The 16,092-nt window shown below is 42.5% G+C and overlaps 1 protein-coding gene across 4 annotated transcripts in view; it reads right to left on the bottom strand.

The window, feature by feature from the left end:
* The window catches only part of MAPRE1 (microtubule associated protein RP/EB family member 1), a 34,633-nt gene extending 18,992 nt beyond the window's left edge, over positions 1–15,641 (bottom strand). For 2 of the 4 annotated variants that reach the window (XR_013961490.1, XM_080685658.1), the window contains exons 1-3: positions 15,460–15,551; positions 9,671–9,794; positions 1,485–1,630 (exon numbers count right to left, since the gene is read on the bottom strand). Coding sequence is in view for 3 of the 4 variants with exons in the window: in XM_080685658.1 (XP_080541784.1) it covers positions 1,485–1,630; positions 9,671–9,791 (267 nt within the window). In the remaining variant the exon portion in view is untranslated. Of the gene's footprint in view, positions 1–1,484; positions 1,631–9,670; positions 9,795–15,154; positions 15,201–15,459 lie in introns of those variants that run through there. The other 2 variants (XM_080685656.1, XM_080685657.1) reach the window with 2 other exon arrangements.
* Between the last annotated feature and the right edge of the window lie 451 nt (positions 15,642–16,092).

The raw sequence follows: 16,092 nt of genomic DNA on the forward strand, positions 1-16,092 counted from the left end.
TGAATATTTTATATAGTGCAGAGACAAAACTAAAATGAAGACTGATTTCAAAGTAAACAAAAACCAGATACACAAGCAAAATAATTAGGGGGTGGTTACAAGCTTTACTAAAAATGAATTTTCCCCAAGAAATGGCTTAAAAGGAAAATCCCTTCTAATGGGTGAGGAGAGAAATTGCTTAATTTTGCAATAGTTATACATTATTTAACCATGGAAATACGCTCAAAGAAATGCATCGTTCGACAATTTCATCATTGTGCAAACAGCACAGTGTGCACTTACACAAATCTAAATGATATAGCTGACTACACACCTTGGCTATATGGTATAGCCTATTGCTCCTAGGCTATAAGCCGGCACAGAACGTAAATATACAAAACATCACAAGATCAAATCAAGCACAAGAGAGAATGATGCAAGAGATGTGGTAAACACAGGATGTATGAAGCTGCTGCAGGCATGACACAGCATACTGTTTACAGCAAACTTTTTTAGTAGAAAGAGTATGTACACTCTAAAATAACAATTAAATAGTATAGTAAATACATAAACCAGTAACATAGTCATTTATTATCATTATCAAGGATTATGTACTGTTCATAATTATATGTACTACATACTAGACTTTTATCCAACTGGCAGAGCAGTAGGTTTATTTACACCAGCACCACAAACACTTAATGCACTGTGCTGCATGCTGCAATGTCACTAGGTGACAGGGATTTCTCACCTAGCTTTGTCATGTCAATAGGTGGTCCTCCATTGACTGAAAATCTGTTACGTCACACATGACTCTAATCTATTATCTGCTAAAACAGGGATAATATTTGTCCTAATGAAGCCTGGTTGAGGGTATCTTCAAATAACCTTGGTGGCAAGAGGAAACTTCCCAACCCACAGGCATCGTCCCTGTATCCTGCTTTTACAAAGCAAGTATTTCTAGAATCTTCTCTATGCTTTACAGAATTAAATTCAGATATTAAAGAGTTAGATCTCAGTAATAGAGATTAAACAGGTTGACTCCTATAGATGGGTTGCTAACTTCACTATGAAGAAAGAACATAGCAAGGGAACTGGGGTAGGAGAGGATAGAGGAAAACTTTGCTCCCAGTAAATTCTATGTTAACTGGAGAAAAGGAAAATATATAAATTGGGAAAAGAGCCCTAGCCGGTTTGGCTCAGTGAACAGAGCGTCGGCCTTCGGACTCAAGGGTCCCGGGTTCAATTCCGGTCAAGGGCATGTACCTTGGTTGCGGGCACATTCCCAGTGGGGGATGTGCAGGAGGCAGCTGATTGATGTTTCTCTCTCATCGATGTTTCTAACTCTCTCTCCCTCTCCCTTCCTCTCTGTAAAAAATCAATAAAATATATTTTTTTAAAAAATTGGGAAAAGAACATGACAAAGTCATGGGCCAGCAGCTGTATCCTTAGTAACAATCACTAGTCAAGAAACAACCTTAAATGAAAGAATAAAATTTACCTACTTTGTCAACACCCATCCTCTTAAAACCTGCTTGTAGTATTTTGAAGTTCTGGATGTATTCATGTTCTAGCTTAGCTTGAAATTTCACTTTCTTCAAGGCAATGGAGCCAGGGAACAGCATGTCCATAAACTGACAATAGGCAGCCCCTGAATGAAGAACAAAATATGCAATAAGTCATTAAACATTATTAAAGAAGCAGGGGGAAATTTACCCCAAAACCCCTTAACTCAGGTACAATTTTAAAAGTTGTAAAGTGGACCTACAATACCTAAAAGCTTCAATACCACTTGACTTCCAAGTCATTTTTAAAATCTTTAACAAGACTGTGGTTTTGCCTGATTGGTTCTTCAACACACTTGCAACTTAGAAGACAGTGAAGGGACGTGGAAGGCAATGAGGGGAAAAGGATTATATGTTTCTATGAAATTTTAAAACTACTCTTTATTAGAAACATAATAAAATGACCGCTGCAAAAAAAAAAAAAAATATATATATATATATATATATATTTTTTTTTTTTTTTTAATGAATGCATAGAATTGAGAAAAGGGAAACAGAGGTTGACATTTTCTGATTTTTCCCAAGGACATAACCTCATCCTCATGAGCGGGAGGAGGGATTTCCCAAGTATTTCAAAGATCCATGTTCTGGGGTTTAAAAGAATTTTTTTCTAAGATGTCTGTCTTCCTGAGCTTTTTACATCTCTAAATAAATGTAATTATGTTCATTACAGCATTATTTACAAAAGCCAATATATGGAAGAAATCTAGGTGCTCATCAATAGAAAAGGCTTTCCTTCTAGGCTCTGCCTTAATAACAAAGGCTGGCAACCTAAGCAGGGCTAGAAGAGGACTCCTCTTAAATGGCCGCTGTCCCAACTATGCTCCACAGAAGAGGCCCACATAATTTGTGGCTTAAGGATGCAGACAGACTTAGGATAGGTAGGACTAGCTGTGTCACGGCATCAACTATCAAATCTCATTAACCTCCACAGCCTCACCCTACCAGGATCTGTGCTGCAACCAGAGAACACAAAATGAGGGCACTGTGTGGCCCCTTCTCCAAAAGCTTGCAATATTATCAAAGGCACTGGCTCTCAGCCCTTTTGGGTCAAGGGTCCCTTGGAGAAGTAGATGAAAGCTGCAGCCAACATTCTACACAGAACAGATGCTCCCCTATCAGAAAACTCCAGGTTAAGAACTCTCAATGTTTTAACTCAAACACGCAGGAAATAGATGACTACTAAATGTAAGAGTATTCCGGCTTAAGGGAGTAGATAAGGCTTGAGTCATCTTAGAGGATGAATAAAGTGTGGAAATAGTCCAGCCGACCTGGCTCAGTGGTTGAGCTTCTACCTGTGAACCAGGAGGTCACGGTTCAATTGCCAGTCAGGCACATGTCAGGGTTGTGGGTTCCATCCCCAGTGCAGGGTGTGCAGGAAGCAGCTGATCAATGATTCTTTTCTCATCATTGGTGTTTCTATCTCTCTCTCCCTCTCCCTTCCCTCTCTGAAATCAATAAAAACAAATATTTTTAATCCTATATAATAAAAGGGTAATATGCAATTAGGCCAAACAGCAGAACTGAACAACCAATCAAAGCGTAATATGCAAATGATATGCTAAAGCTGCTCAACCATTCGCTATGACATGCACTGACCACCAGGGGACAGATAGTCAACTGGTCAACCAGTCTCTATGATGTGCACTGACCACCAGGGGGCAGATGCTCCAACTAGTAGGTTAGCCCGCTGCTGGGGTCCGGCCGATCAGGACTGAGCGAGATGGGCCAGACATGCCCCGATTGTGAACCAGTGGGGTCCCTCAGCCTGGCCTGCACCCTCTCGCAATCCGGGACCCCTTGGGGGATATCGGAGAGCCGGTTTCAGCCCGATCCCACAGACCACTCCCCTCGGGAGGGCACCAGACGCAGGGTTCATGGCTGGCGAGCACCACTGTGGCAGCGTGAGCCTCTCCTGATCCAGACTGATTGGGCACGAGCTGTGGCAAGCACAGTGGGCCCAGGATGAACGGGAGTGGCAGGTAGGAGCTGCAGGCAGCGTTGGACTGCGGATTTCAGCCCGATCCCTGCAGGCCACCCAGAGGGACCCCCACCTGTGCACGAATTTGTGCACCGGGCCTCTAGTGTAGAAATAAAGGACTGTGAGGAGTCATTAATGCAGACATTAAAAGTCATCAAGAAAATTAACGGGGGAAAATAATCCTATTTTAATTTTAAAAGTAGGAAACAAAACTGTACGACACATGTTTGTATATGTTACTGCAACAAGCTGTAATACCATCAGACTGGAAACAAATAAATGTCCATTAACATGAACTGATCCAAGGAAAATTACAGTACTCCAGCCATAAAAGAAAGTAACATGGCATCTGATGACATATGGATATGACACACTTTCCAGAATATACACTGTGATTAAATATGCTACCATTGCCGAAACCGGTTTGGCTCAGTGGATAGAGCGTTGGCCTGTGGACTGAAAGGTCCCAGGTTCGATTCCGGTCAAGGGCATGTACCTTGGTTGCGGGCATGTCCCCAGTAGGGGGTGTGCAAGAGGCAGCTGATCGATGTTTCTCTCTCATCGATGTTTCTAACTCTCTATCCCTCTCCCTTCCTCTCTGTAAAAAATCAATAAAATATATTTAAAAAAAAAATATATATATGCTACCATTTGTGAGGAAAGGAGGAATAGGTGCACAACACACACAAACACACACACAGACTGTAGACTCTCTCTCGAGGCTGGCTACCCAGCTGATAACACTGGTTTCCTCTGGGAGGGGAATTGGTTAGCTGGTAGACACAGTTAAGAGGGAGACTTATCACTGTTTTATCTTTTTGTTCCTTTTGAATTTTAAACCATTTTAAGACTTTCAGTTATTCAAAAAACTAAAAGTCATATATACATTATGTCAATTAAATTTAAAAATTATAGGAAAATACTGAAAGTACAGCTAAAATGAGTAACCTTGGGCAAGTTGTTTAACCTCTCTTTGCTTCACTTACCTATGTGTAAAACGGTATGGATATTCCTGACCTCCCAGGTGATAGATGTAAAGCACTTTGGAAAGTGCCTGGCCTATAAGCACTCAATAAATAAAGCCATAACTAAGAAAAAATGCAGCTAAAAGATAACAGTAACTGTCACTAACTTGTGGCATTACAGTGGAATATGGTTATGATTTTCTTTAATGTTTCAATAACAAAGACTTAATCACTTATAATCAGAAGAAAAGTTTCTTGGGAGGCAACTGATCAATGTTTCTCTCTCACACTGATGTTTCTCTCTCCCCCTCTCCCTTCCTCTCTCTCTAAAAGTCAATTAAAAAAATTTTTAAATATATATATATATGTATACATATATATATATATATATATATATACATATATATACACACACACACACACACACACACACACATATATATATATATATCTTCCAGTGAGGATTAAAAAAAAAAAAGGGTCTCTTGGAAAGGCTGCAGACTAATGTGGTAGAACAAGAGAGAAGTGAGGGTGGGGGAACTCAGAGGGAACCTAGTGCCCAGTCAGGGGCCACTGTGGCGGCAGTGGGCAAACTGAGAAGGGGCTGGATCTGAAACACCCTTCAGAAGACATATAGAACTTTGTGAATTAGACTCAGATGATTCTCAGGCCTGCGACACTAGAATGGTGAAATCATGGCCCCAACTAAAGTGTCTGAAAAAGGGAGTCAACTTGAGGAGAAAAAGTGGGGTAAGGCCTGGTTAAGAACGTGGTAACACACCCTCATGAGCAAGACTGACAAGCTGTTTTATAGCTAGCAGAAAGGAAATCTAGCATTTGCCTAGGAACATGTGAACACCTCTCCTATTCTGTGCAGCACAGGAACAATGGAGAGGCCAGGCTGGAGAGGAGAAGGCAGAAGAGAGGGGAACCAAGAACTCTTTCAGCGAGGGACACTTGGTATGTTCAAAGCACGATGCTGGGCCCCAGAGGAGCCTGAATATGGGAATAGACCTGAGGAAAAAGAGAATGGGTGACAAAAGGCAACCAGTATCCCTTTTTGAAACAAGCAATCCCTCATCAAAATCCTTCTCTGTGATCAGGTTTGTTTTCTTAATGTCTAGCTTTCCAAAGCAGGGAACTACAGAATGTAATGAATCTTGAACAACCTACCAACTCTGTCACTGAAAGTTATCCTCACCATTATCTCACGACAAGAGCCAAGCCAAGGCTCATTTCACTGATTGGGGGAGGGTGAGGGGAGTCCACAATACTGACAAACTCAGCCATTTCACAGGCAGCCAGCACATTAATAGTATAGGCCCCCTCAAGAGGAAAACCTATTCCTACCTTCTAAAGCTGGTATTTGGCAGGGAATTTACATCTGCTTGATCCTCTTCTCATCAGAGCTAAGAACAGGAGGTACTAGGCACCAGAGTTAAAGACTCTTGGGATTCTGCTTTGGCCTCAGCACACACAAGGATCTGAGGAGCCTCACTTTTTCTATGACTCCAACTCTCTGGCAGCAGGCCTTCTTCAGGGACACAACAGTGTCTGTAGCTTATCCTGTTGGGTCTCCGACTGGAAGCTGAGACCCGGATTTTTAAGCATTAACATGAAACACAATGCAACCATCTACATACTCTGAGAGAAGCCCTACGAAGCTGACAAGAGGAGAAATGGTATGAATGAATAAAGGTTTGCTTACAAATCAAATCACAGTTACGTGTCCTGCACTTACCACTTTGTACTGGGGAAAAGCATTTTATCTAGAGCAAGAAAAGTAACAACCAACAGGCAAGTTAAAATTCTTCACATAATTTTTTAAATATATTTTTATTGATTTCAGAGAAAGAAAGGGAGAGGGAGATGGAAAGAGAGAGAGATAAAAACATCAATGATGAGAGAGAATCATTGATAGGCTGTATGCCCGCTTACTGGAGATCGAGCCCACAACCTGAGCATGTGCCCTGACGGGGGAATCAAACTGTGACCTCCTGGTTCATAGGTCAATGCTCAATTACTGAGACACACCAGGGCAGGCTTGTCACAGATTTTTAATGAGATAATATCGCTGTAATTAATTATATGTAATCTTTTTTTTAAATATATTTTATTGATTTTTTACAGAGAGGAAGAAGGGAGAGAGATAGAGAGTTAGAAACATCGATGAGAGAGAAACATCGATTCAGCTGCCTCCTGCACACTCCCCACTGGGGATGTGCCCGCAACCAAGGTACATGCCCTTGACCAGAATCAAACCTGGGACCCTCCAGTCTGCAGGCCGACGCTCTATCCACTGAGCCAAACCGGTTAGGGCAATTATATGTAATCTACATTTAACGCTTTCAAATGCTTTTTTTTTTAAAAAAAAGATATAATGTGTATACATCAGAAAGAGTGTGGGCTGTGTAGTCAAAAAAATCTGGGTTCAAAACCAGCCATGCCCCATGGACATTCCCCATACTGTAAAACAAAGTCTACACTTACCCCCGGGGTCTAGTAAAGAACCCGTATCTGACAGCTCTTTTTACAGGTGAGCCTCACAACAGCCCAAAAGGTCCTACTACCGCAGTTTACAAATGAAGAACTAGAACATTAAGGGACTCCAAAGTCAAAAGACTCAGAGCAGACCTAAGCCTCGTCCTATCATGACAGCTTCCTGTCTGAATGAGATAAATCTGGATCAGCACATGCACAACTTATTTACACATGAAAAGAGAGCTAACTTTCTAATTAACTAAGTGAAATATACTTTGGTGTATATTTACAGAAAGCAGTAAATTTTAGGGGGAAATTAGTGAAAAGGCCAGCTCCAATGAAAACTAAGATGACCTCATCCACACATTAGTCATAAATCACGGGTCAAGCAAGTGCTTTAAAAGCCTCAAATAGAGCCCTAACCGGTTTGGCTCAGTGGATAGAGCGTCGGCCTGCGGACTCAAGGGTCCCAGGTTCGATTCCTGCCAAGGGCATGTACCTTGGTTGCAGGCACATACCCAGTGTGGAGTGTGCAGAAGGCAGCTGATCGATGTTTCTCTCTCATCGATGTTTCTGACTCTCTATCCTTCTCCCTTCCTCTCTGTAAAAAATCAATAAAATATATTAAAAAAAAAAAAAAAGCCTCAAATAGAAATGTGGTGATAAAACTGAGGAAACTAATAGGAAATGGGGGAAAAGCAGTCCAGATTTAAGGCTAACAACCTGCGCTTCTGACTAACAAAGTAACTCATGTTTAATCAGCATGACTCTGGGGCACCAGTGTTTCACTGAACAACTTCACATGGAGCTTCCTCTGACCATCTGTAAAACTAAGATTAAGCTTCACAGGGGAAATAACAAAACGAGCTAATGAAACCAAAACTAGGACACAGTTATAAAATAAGGAAGTACAAAGCTGAATTAATTTTTTAAAATCGTATAAATGAGAGCAATAATTTTAAATTGATCCAAATGGCATCGGTCAGTAAAGGAAAAGTCTAGAGTAAGTAGGGTACAGGGGTTGAAGAGCCTGGGCTCTTCACCTGAATGAATGTTCAAGTCTCAATTTTGTTCTTGGCTGTGTAACTCTGGACTTATTACTCAATTTCCCTAAGCCCATTTCCTCATCTGTAAAATAAGATTAATAAACATCCCTATCTCATGGAGGTATAGTAAGAAATAAATGAATATACTTAAAAAGCATTTACATAACCCTAGAACACAAGTGTTCAATTAAATGATTGTTTTCATTTCTAGGAGAATCTAAGGATTCTAATTCTCTATCCCACAAACAATCAAAGAATTTAAGTAGCAGAGAATACATGTCTCATCTTTCTTCTGGCATATTCTTGACTTCACCTCCTATCCTGTAGTAAATTCAGTTTTGATAACCCTAACACATTCCTTATGTCAGGACAATCAGGATTAGACAGCAGAACTCTCAAAAGGTGAGACAGTCAGAAGGAACTAACCCTGTCGATACCCTGATTTTGAATTTGAGCTTCCAGAACAGTGACAGAATAATACATTTCTACTATTTCAAGCAAACAAAAAAAAGGGGGGTGTGTGAGACAGAAGTCTTTAGAGACAGTAGAAACTGATTAGACCTTTATGAAAAATAATTACCAAGAACCTAAAGTTCATACCCTCTTAACTAGTAATTCCATTTATAGGAATCACTGAGGAAATAAACAGAGATAAGATTTATGCTAAAGGATTCTTAACCTAGCCATAGTCACAATGGAAAAATTAGAAATAACCTAAAATGTCCAAAAATTGGTAAGATATTAAACAACTGCAGCATAGCTACAGAAATAGCATATAGTCATTAAAAATAACTAATACAAAGAGAGTAAGTGACACTAAAGAATATCCACAATACAAAGCTAAGCAGAAAAAGTGCACAGAAAAGTAAAACATCTGAGCAGTGGCTTTCTCTGAATAATAAACTACCAGCATTTTTTTCTTCTTCTAGTTTTCTAAATGTTATATTATTCATATATAGACAGAAACAAAACATGTTTTTCTTCTTTTTTTAAATCATTACCTCTCTGCCAAATTTTATTAAATAGAAGTTCAATAAAATTGTGGCTGAAATGGCATTTGTATGACTTTTGTCTTGTGCTACTTGGAATAAGAAATGCCATAGATAGGCCCTGGCCGAGAGGCTAAGTTAGTTAGAGTGTCATCCCGATATGCCAAGGTTGCAGGTGTGATCCCGTCAGGGCACATACAAGAATCAGCCAATGAATGCATAAATAAGTGGAACAACAAATCAATGTTCCTTTTCTTCCCCTCCCTCACTCCCTCCCTCCTTACCTGTCTCTTTCCCTAAAATCAATCAATAAAATTAAAAACAAAGAAATGCCACTGATAAACTAATTAGAACAATTATAATTACTGTCCTCAAAACATTTCAAATCTAAATGTGAAAGAGCACAAAGGAGACTTTGGGGCTAAGCTGCAGGCCTCAGAATTCAGTTTCTAAGGCCAAAGATGGAGGACTCACAGGCCAGCCAGAAGCGTGCTCTTTTTAAGCGCATTTCTTTCAGAAGTGATACCGGGGCAGGGCTGAGAAGAAATGGGGCAGCCCTAACATAAAATCTGAACCAGTGGCTTTTGCAGTCAAATACAGACTTGCACATTCCTGAAGGGCCTACAGGCTTTCCTGGAAAAGTGATCTGATGGATTTCTCTTACCTGAGCACAACTGTTCAACCTTTGTCAGATTCAACTGCAGGGACTCATTGATCCAGGCCAGCATGTCATGTCGACTTAGGTTATCACTGGTGACTGACGTTGAATATACGTTCACTGCCATCTTCTATAGCATGTAAGGAAAAGAAAAGGGTTTGCATTATTAAGCACGCAAGGGAGAGCAAGCATTTCCTTCCTACACATCACACAAGACTTGTGGGAACTCTAAATTTTTAAGCCTCACCTTCTTTCCCAAAAGGCCAAATCAGAGACACCAGCATTCTAGCCATGAGCCTGAAATAAACATGACCTGAAATGACTTGCCCAACAGCCAGCCTAAAATTTAGGCCCCATTTTAATGTGATTGGCATAAAATTTTAAGCTACAATGAACACTAAGTAAAGGGAAGGTTAAATGTTTTATGAAGGGAGGCTGATGTACAAACAAGAACGTTCTATTTAGAAAACATCAGTTTAATTTTGTCCATTAACATATTAAAATTAGAGGCCCAGTGCACGAATTCGTGCATAGGTGGGGTCCCTCGGCCTGGCTGGCTATTGGGGCCGATCGGGGCCAATTGGGGCCAGCTGGCTGGGGGGAGGGACTGAGGGAGGTTGTCTGGCCAGCCAGGGGGAGGGACCGTGGGAGGTTGGCCAGCCGCGGGAGGTTGGCTGTGGGAGCTCACTGACCAGGGGGCAGCTCCTGTGTTGAGCGTCTGCCCCCTGGTGTCAGTGTGCATCATAGCAACCAGTCAACCAGTCGTTCAGTCAACCGGTTGTAATGGTCGCTTAGGCTTTTATATATATACTAGAGACCCGATGCACGAAATTCATGCAAGAGTAGGCCCTTGCAGCCCCAGCTTCATCCAGTCGATTTGCATATTATGCTTTTATTATTATAGATAGATGTTTACAGAAGTATTCTTCAGATGGTGGGCTTTTTATTAACTCCTCTTTTATTAAAAAAAATTTTTTAAATAATTCTTTACTGTTAAAGTGTTACATATGTCCCCCTTTTTCCCCCATTGACCCTCTCCAGCCCACCCCTGCCCCTCCCCAGGCCCTTACCGCCCCATTGTCTGTGTCCATGGGCCATGCATACATGCATACAAGGTCCTTGGTTGATTACCTCCCACCCTCCCCCCTCCTTCCCTCTGAGATTCCACTCTGTTCCATGCTTCCATGTCTCTGGATCCACCAGTTTATTTTGTTACCTAGATTCCACATAAGAGAGAGATCATGTGATACTTGTCTTTCTCTCACTGACTTATTTCACTTAGCATGATACTCTCCAGGTCCCTCCATGCAGTCTCAAAGGGTAAGAGATTCTTCTTTTTTACTGCTGCATAGTATTCCATGGTATAAATGTACCACTGCGTTTTTCTCCACTCATCTACTGATGGGCACTTGGGCTGTTTCCAGATCTTAGTTATTGTAAATTGTGCTGCTATGCACATAGGGTACATATATTCTTTCTGATTGGTGTTTCGGGTTTCTTAGAATATATTCCTAGAAGTGGGAACACTGGGTCAAATAGCAGTTTAATTTAAGTTCCATATTTAATACTGTTTTCCATAATGGCTTATTAATTCCTCTTTATCGTTTTCAATATTTTCCAAAAATTTTAAAGGACTATATACTATTTTAAAATCAAAAGTAAGCTTTTCAATAACCTAAGTACTACAAAGGTTGTGGCAAATGACCTTACAGTGAAGAGTCCTTGGTACTAATTCTCTGCTGAGCCACCTGGTCACAGGAGGGCATCTGATAGCCTACTAAGTACCAGGAGCTTCACAGACACTTGTCCTTTAACCCTGACAACTCTCTTCAAGGTTCACTTGATTCTCCTCATTTTACAGAGGAGGAAAGAGAGTTTCAGCATAGAAACCACAGGCGTCGATCACACAGAAGCGGATGGTGCCAAGCCTGCCCAGCACCATCGTCGGCACTCTTTCCCCTAGCCTAGAAAGTGCCACCCCTCACCGTTCTGCCAGGCTTTGAAATTCAAAACAACACGCAAAAACAAATTAACTTGAAACGCTATTAAATGCGAGTGCCATCATCATCCTCATTCAATTACAAACATTTACCAAGCACTGTTCTAGGCACCAGGAAACAAATAACCAATAGAGACAAGTGGCTTGTCCACAGAGTTCACATTCTAGTAGTGGAAGTCTTACAGAGCAAGTACTCAAATGTCATTTCATACCAACCACTAAGGCAATGGGGGTGGTGGGAATGTTGGCAGGGAAAGCCTCTCTGAGTAGACGTTTGAGCTTAAGAATTAGAAGGAAGCAGCCATGTAGAGATCTGGAAGAAGTGTAGCTATAGCCCAGTGGGCAAGAGGCAGAGCAGAACAGAAGTGGGAAAAGCGAAGAAGTCAGATCATGTTAGGACTCTGCAGGCCATGGTAAGGATTTACTGTTAAGGGTTGTAGGATAAAATCAAACTCTCATTTAAGTTTGAAAAAGACCACCCTAACTGCTGGTAGAAAACAGACAGTGGGAAGGGATGACTCAAGCAATGTGAGCTAAGGACGAGCTAATCCAGATCTAAGTGAAATCCTGGGGCAATTACCATGAGGGCACACACTGTCAAACACTGGATTTCATAGTGACTTTGGCACTTACTAATTTCCTCATTTCATGAGACACCAATATTACCAATGGGAAGCAGGGTAGGGGGCTCAGAGCAAAATTAGAACCACCATAAGATCCCATGCTGTCTTGTGGCACTTCAATCCCTCCACCCAGTGACCAGTATATGAGTTGTTCTTCCCATCCACCCTTGTCTTTTGCACTAGGCTGCTGCAAGCCTCATGACACAGCTACAGAATGTGAAGGCTGGAAGAGATAGAGATCTACCCATTCAACCTCTTTTTATGAGCAGGGTGACTGAGGTCTGGAGAGGTAAATGACTTGCCAAGTTTGTGCCCTCACATCCCACACAACTCTTGGCAGAGTGCCTTGCATATAGTAGGTGCTCATTAAATGTTACTTGTTTTTTCAGGTTGGCAGGACAGTGTCAAAGAGAAAAAAAAATGTATCTATGTAAACTTTTTTCAGAAGCAAACCAACAACACTTTTACAATCTTAAACTCAAATGATAAAGCTGTAATAAAGAACCAGCATAATTTAGCTCCTGATTCCACTGGGAAATTAATCCCCACATTCCCACAGCACTTCATTCAAACCTCTATGATAGGCATTATTGCACTGCACTATCATTATCTCTTCATTTCTGAATCACTCCAGGACCAGATTTGGGCCAGAAGGCAATTTGCTCTATGCAAAGAACAGGATTTCAAGCAAGAAGGACCTGAATTTGAACCTGAGGATGTCATTCATTAGCTGTATGACCTTGGGTAAGTACTTAACTTAAATGCACCTCAGTTATGAGTTAATGCCACCTACTTGAGAAGGATGAGGTTTAAATGAAATAGGTACATAAAATACTTGGCATGCAATCTGACACAGAACATTAGGTCCAGGGCAGGGAGGGATCTTGTCTCATTCATCCTAACTTCAGTGCCAAAATCAAAGACCTGTCACCACCATCTCTCATCTGGATCAACTGCCACAGCTTTCAAATTAGTCTCTATCTATTCTTACAAAGCAGCCAGAGATAATTTTCTGAATCACAAATTAGATCAAGTGTCTCCCTGTTTAAAATCCTTGAATGAACAAATAAATGACATGAATACTGTGTTGTGTGCAAAACACTATTATCAGGTACCAAAGGACACATCCAAACAAAAAACATGGTCCCAGACTGAGCATTTGTAATCTATTTTGGTGACATTCATATATACATCAGGTATTGTGTGTGTCATGCAACCATAAAATGTAAGCAGCTGGTTAAGCCACGTGTGAATGCTGACCACACCCCAGCTCAGAAAACATTAATGGCCTTTCATCATCATATAATTTTAAACTCTTCATTAGCAGTACATTAATACCGGGTCCTATGTGCTCTGCAAACTCTGCAGCCACTAAATACATGAGGTTAGGCACTCTGTGGATGTGCCATAAACATCTACTGACTTAACCAATTAACTGGCTTTTCCAGGCAGTCAAAACAGAGCACAGTTTTTAGAGCTACAGCTCCCCCTTCCTCCATAAGGATACCATTGCTTGGTCTCAATGGATGGACCCCATGACCACCCCACAAACTTCACCCTTAAATGCCTCCTTCAACCAAGTTTCGACTGCCATGAAGAAGCTTCCTCTTGCCTCACCCAGGTAGCTCTCCTCCTTCACCAGTTCTCCTAGAAGGCTCCCAAACTCATTTTGATCCAATGCTAGCTATGAGCACCCTCTTACTTTCAAGGCACCATACCAAGTGCTATATAAAGAGGGAGAAGGAGATAACACCAGAAAAAAAATGATGTGACCCTGAATAAACACCTCACCTTTTGGATTAAAATGGCTCACCTGTAAAAGGTGAACAATATCTTCTGCAAAACACTGCAATGGGGATTAAATGAGAATCTAATTGAAAACATTCCAGTGAAAAGTACATCATGTCCTAGGCTTTCCTATGTACCAGAAACTGTGCTAGTCACTGAGAAACCAGAAAAAAGGACACAATGGTATGAAACATGCTTTCTCTAGGTCCGGACCTCAGAGAAGCAGTGTAATATAGAGGTCAAGAGCCTGGAACTGCCAGTGGCAGAAGTGGGTTTAGCCACTTGTTGGACAGCATAAAGCAAATCTCTCCTCCTCTAAGAATCTAAGTCCATTCATTTATAAAATGAAGATGCTATCTCTAAGAGACAGAGTGATATATTAAATGACATAATGCCCCATCAAGCACTTAACACCATGCCTGACACTTAGCAAGTGCCCAATTAGCAAATAATTATTATTATTACTACTCTATGAGACACCCCATTAGAGGTGGATGCCAGGCATGGTGTATCCTTCAATGGGCCTCAGGAGCACCCTAGGGCAACTGTGAAGCAGGAATTGGAAAAGCGCTGTTCATATATTGTCTTCCTAGTAGTTAAAAGAAATTATCTTGTCCATGTATGCATCTTCTACTTCCTATCTGTCTCCCCACCACAATGTAGACTCCTGGAGAAGACTTTCAGGTCTCTGCCCTCTGCTCCTGGTGTATAGCCAGAGCTTAGCACAGTGCCTAGTACCTTTTAGGCATTCATCAAATACCCAATTAAGAAAGGAAGGAGTCCATTGAGCTGGCTTGGTTTCTGTTATGCACTGCATTACAATTTTCTGTATTATCCTTTTCCCCATTTCACAGATGAGGAAACTGAAGCCCAGAGAGGTTAGAGCACCTGCCCAAGGTTACACAGCAGGGAATCGAAACCAGGTCTGAATCAAAACCCGAACTTTTAATCATCAGGCAACACCGCCTACTACAGTGGGGGGTCCCCAGAGCTCCCAGCAGGCCTCACTTCAACAACACATACCCCCTAACCGAGTTGGCCACCCCGGAACCTCCCGCCACCTCGGGCCCGATTCCACACCTCGGGCCGGATTCCACACCTCCGCCACGACCCAGAAGCCCCCACGCGCCGTGGGGCAGCCCCGTTTCCGGTCCGAAACCCCGCCCCCTGGGCATAGAGAAGCGCGCGCCCCCCAGTCCGCGCGCGCCGGGTCACGGCCCCGCCCTTCCCCCCCACCCGGCCGAACCGTACCGCCGCGAGGAGCGGCCCGAACACCGTCCGCAGGACTCGCCGGCGTCTGCCCAGCCCAAGGCCCACACAGCTGCCCCCGCCCCCCCGCGGCTGCCGCCCCGTGCCCAATGCCCCGTGCCCGCTAGCCGGCTCACCGGCTCGCGGCGGAACCACGTCCACTGCCGTGCCCGGCTTCGGTTCCGTCTTCGTCTCGTTCAAACCGTCCGACCCCGCCCGCCCGCGCGATGACCTCACACGCACCCCCCCGTTACGCATCGACGTAAAAGCTCGTCATCGTCCGCGGGCTCCTTTTATAGAGACTCAGCGCGCGCCCGGGGCGGAACCCAGTACCCTTGATCGACAGCTGAGGCACCCAAGGGGCGGGGCAAGACTGCCGAGTCTTCGCAGCCACATGGTCTGCCACATCCAATGATATCTCTCCTCGAGCGAAGTGTGACTCCGCCTGGAAGGCGGGATCCAGCTACAAATTCTCCGCCCCGGTAAGCCTCCCTCCCCTCCCAACCCCCCAAAAAATTAGGTTTTACAATGAATTAATACAAAAATAGGTTATTAAGTAAAGATACTTGATAGGAACTTTAAGGAAAAATTGTAAAAAGTCACCTCAGGGACACATTCTGTCACCCTGTTATCGACATGCATTTATTTTCTTGTTAATATAAAGTCATCTTGTTTGTTTATGCCTTTTTGTCTGCCTTTTCCTAAGTTCCATGGAAGCAGAAATCTTCTCAGTCCTGTTCCACCTGGGTCCCAGTGCCTGATACATAGGT

Source organism: Plecotus auritus (assembly GCF_963455305.1).
Source record: "Plecotus auritus genome assembly, chromosome: 8".
Classification (NCBI taxonomy): Eukaryota; Metazoa; Chordata; class Mammalia; order Chiroptera; family Vespertilionidae; genus Plecotus; species Plecotus auritus.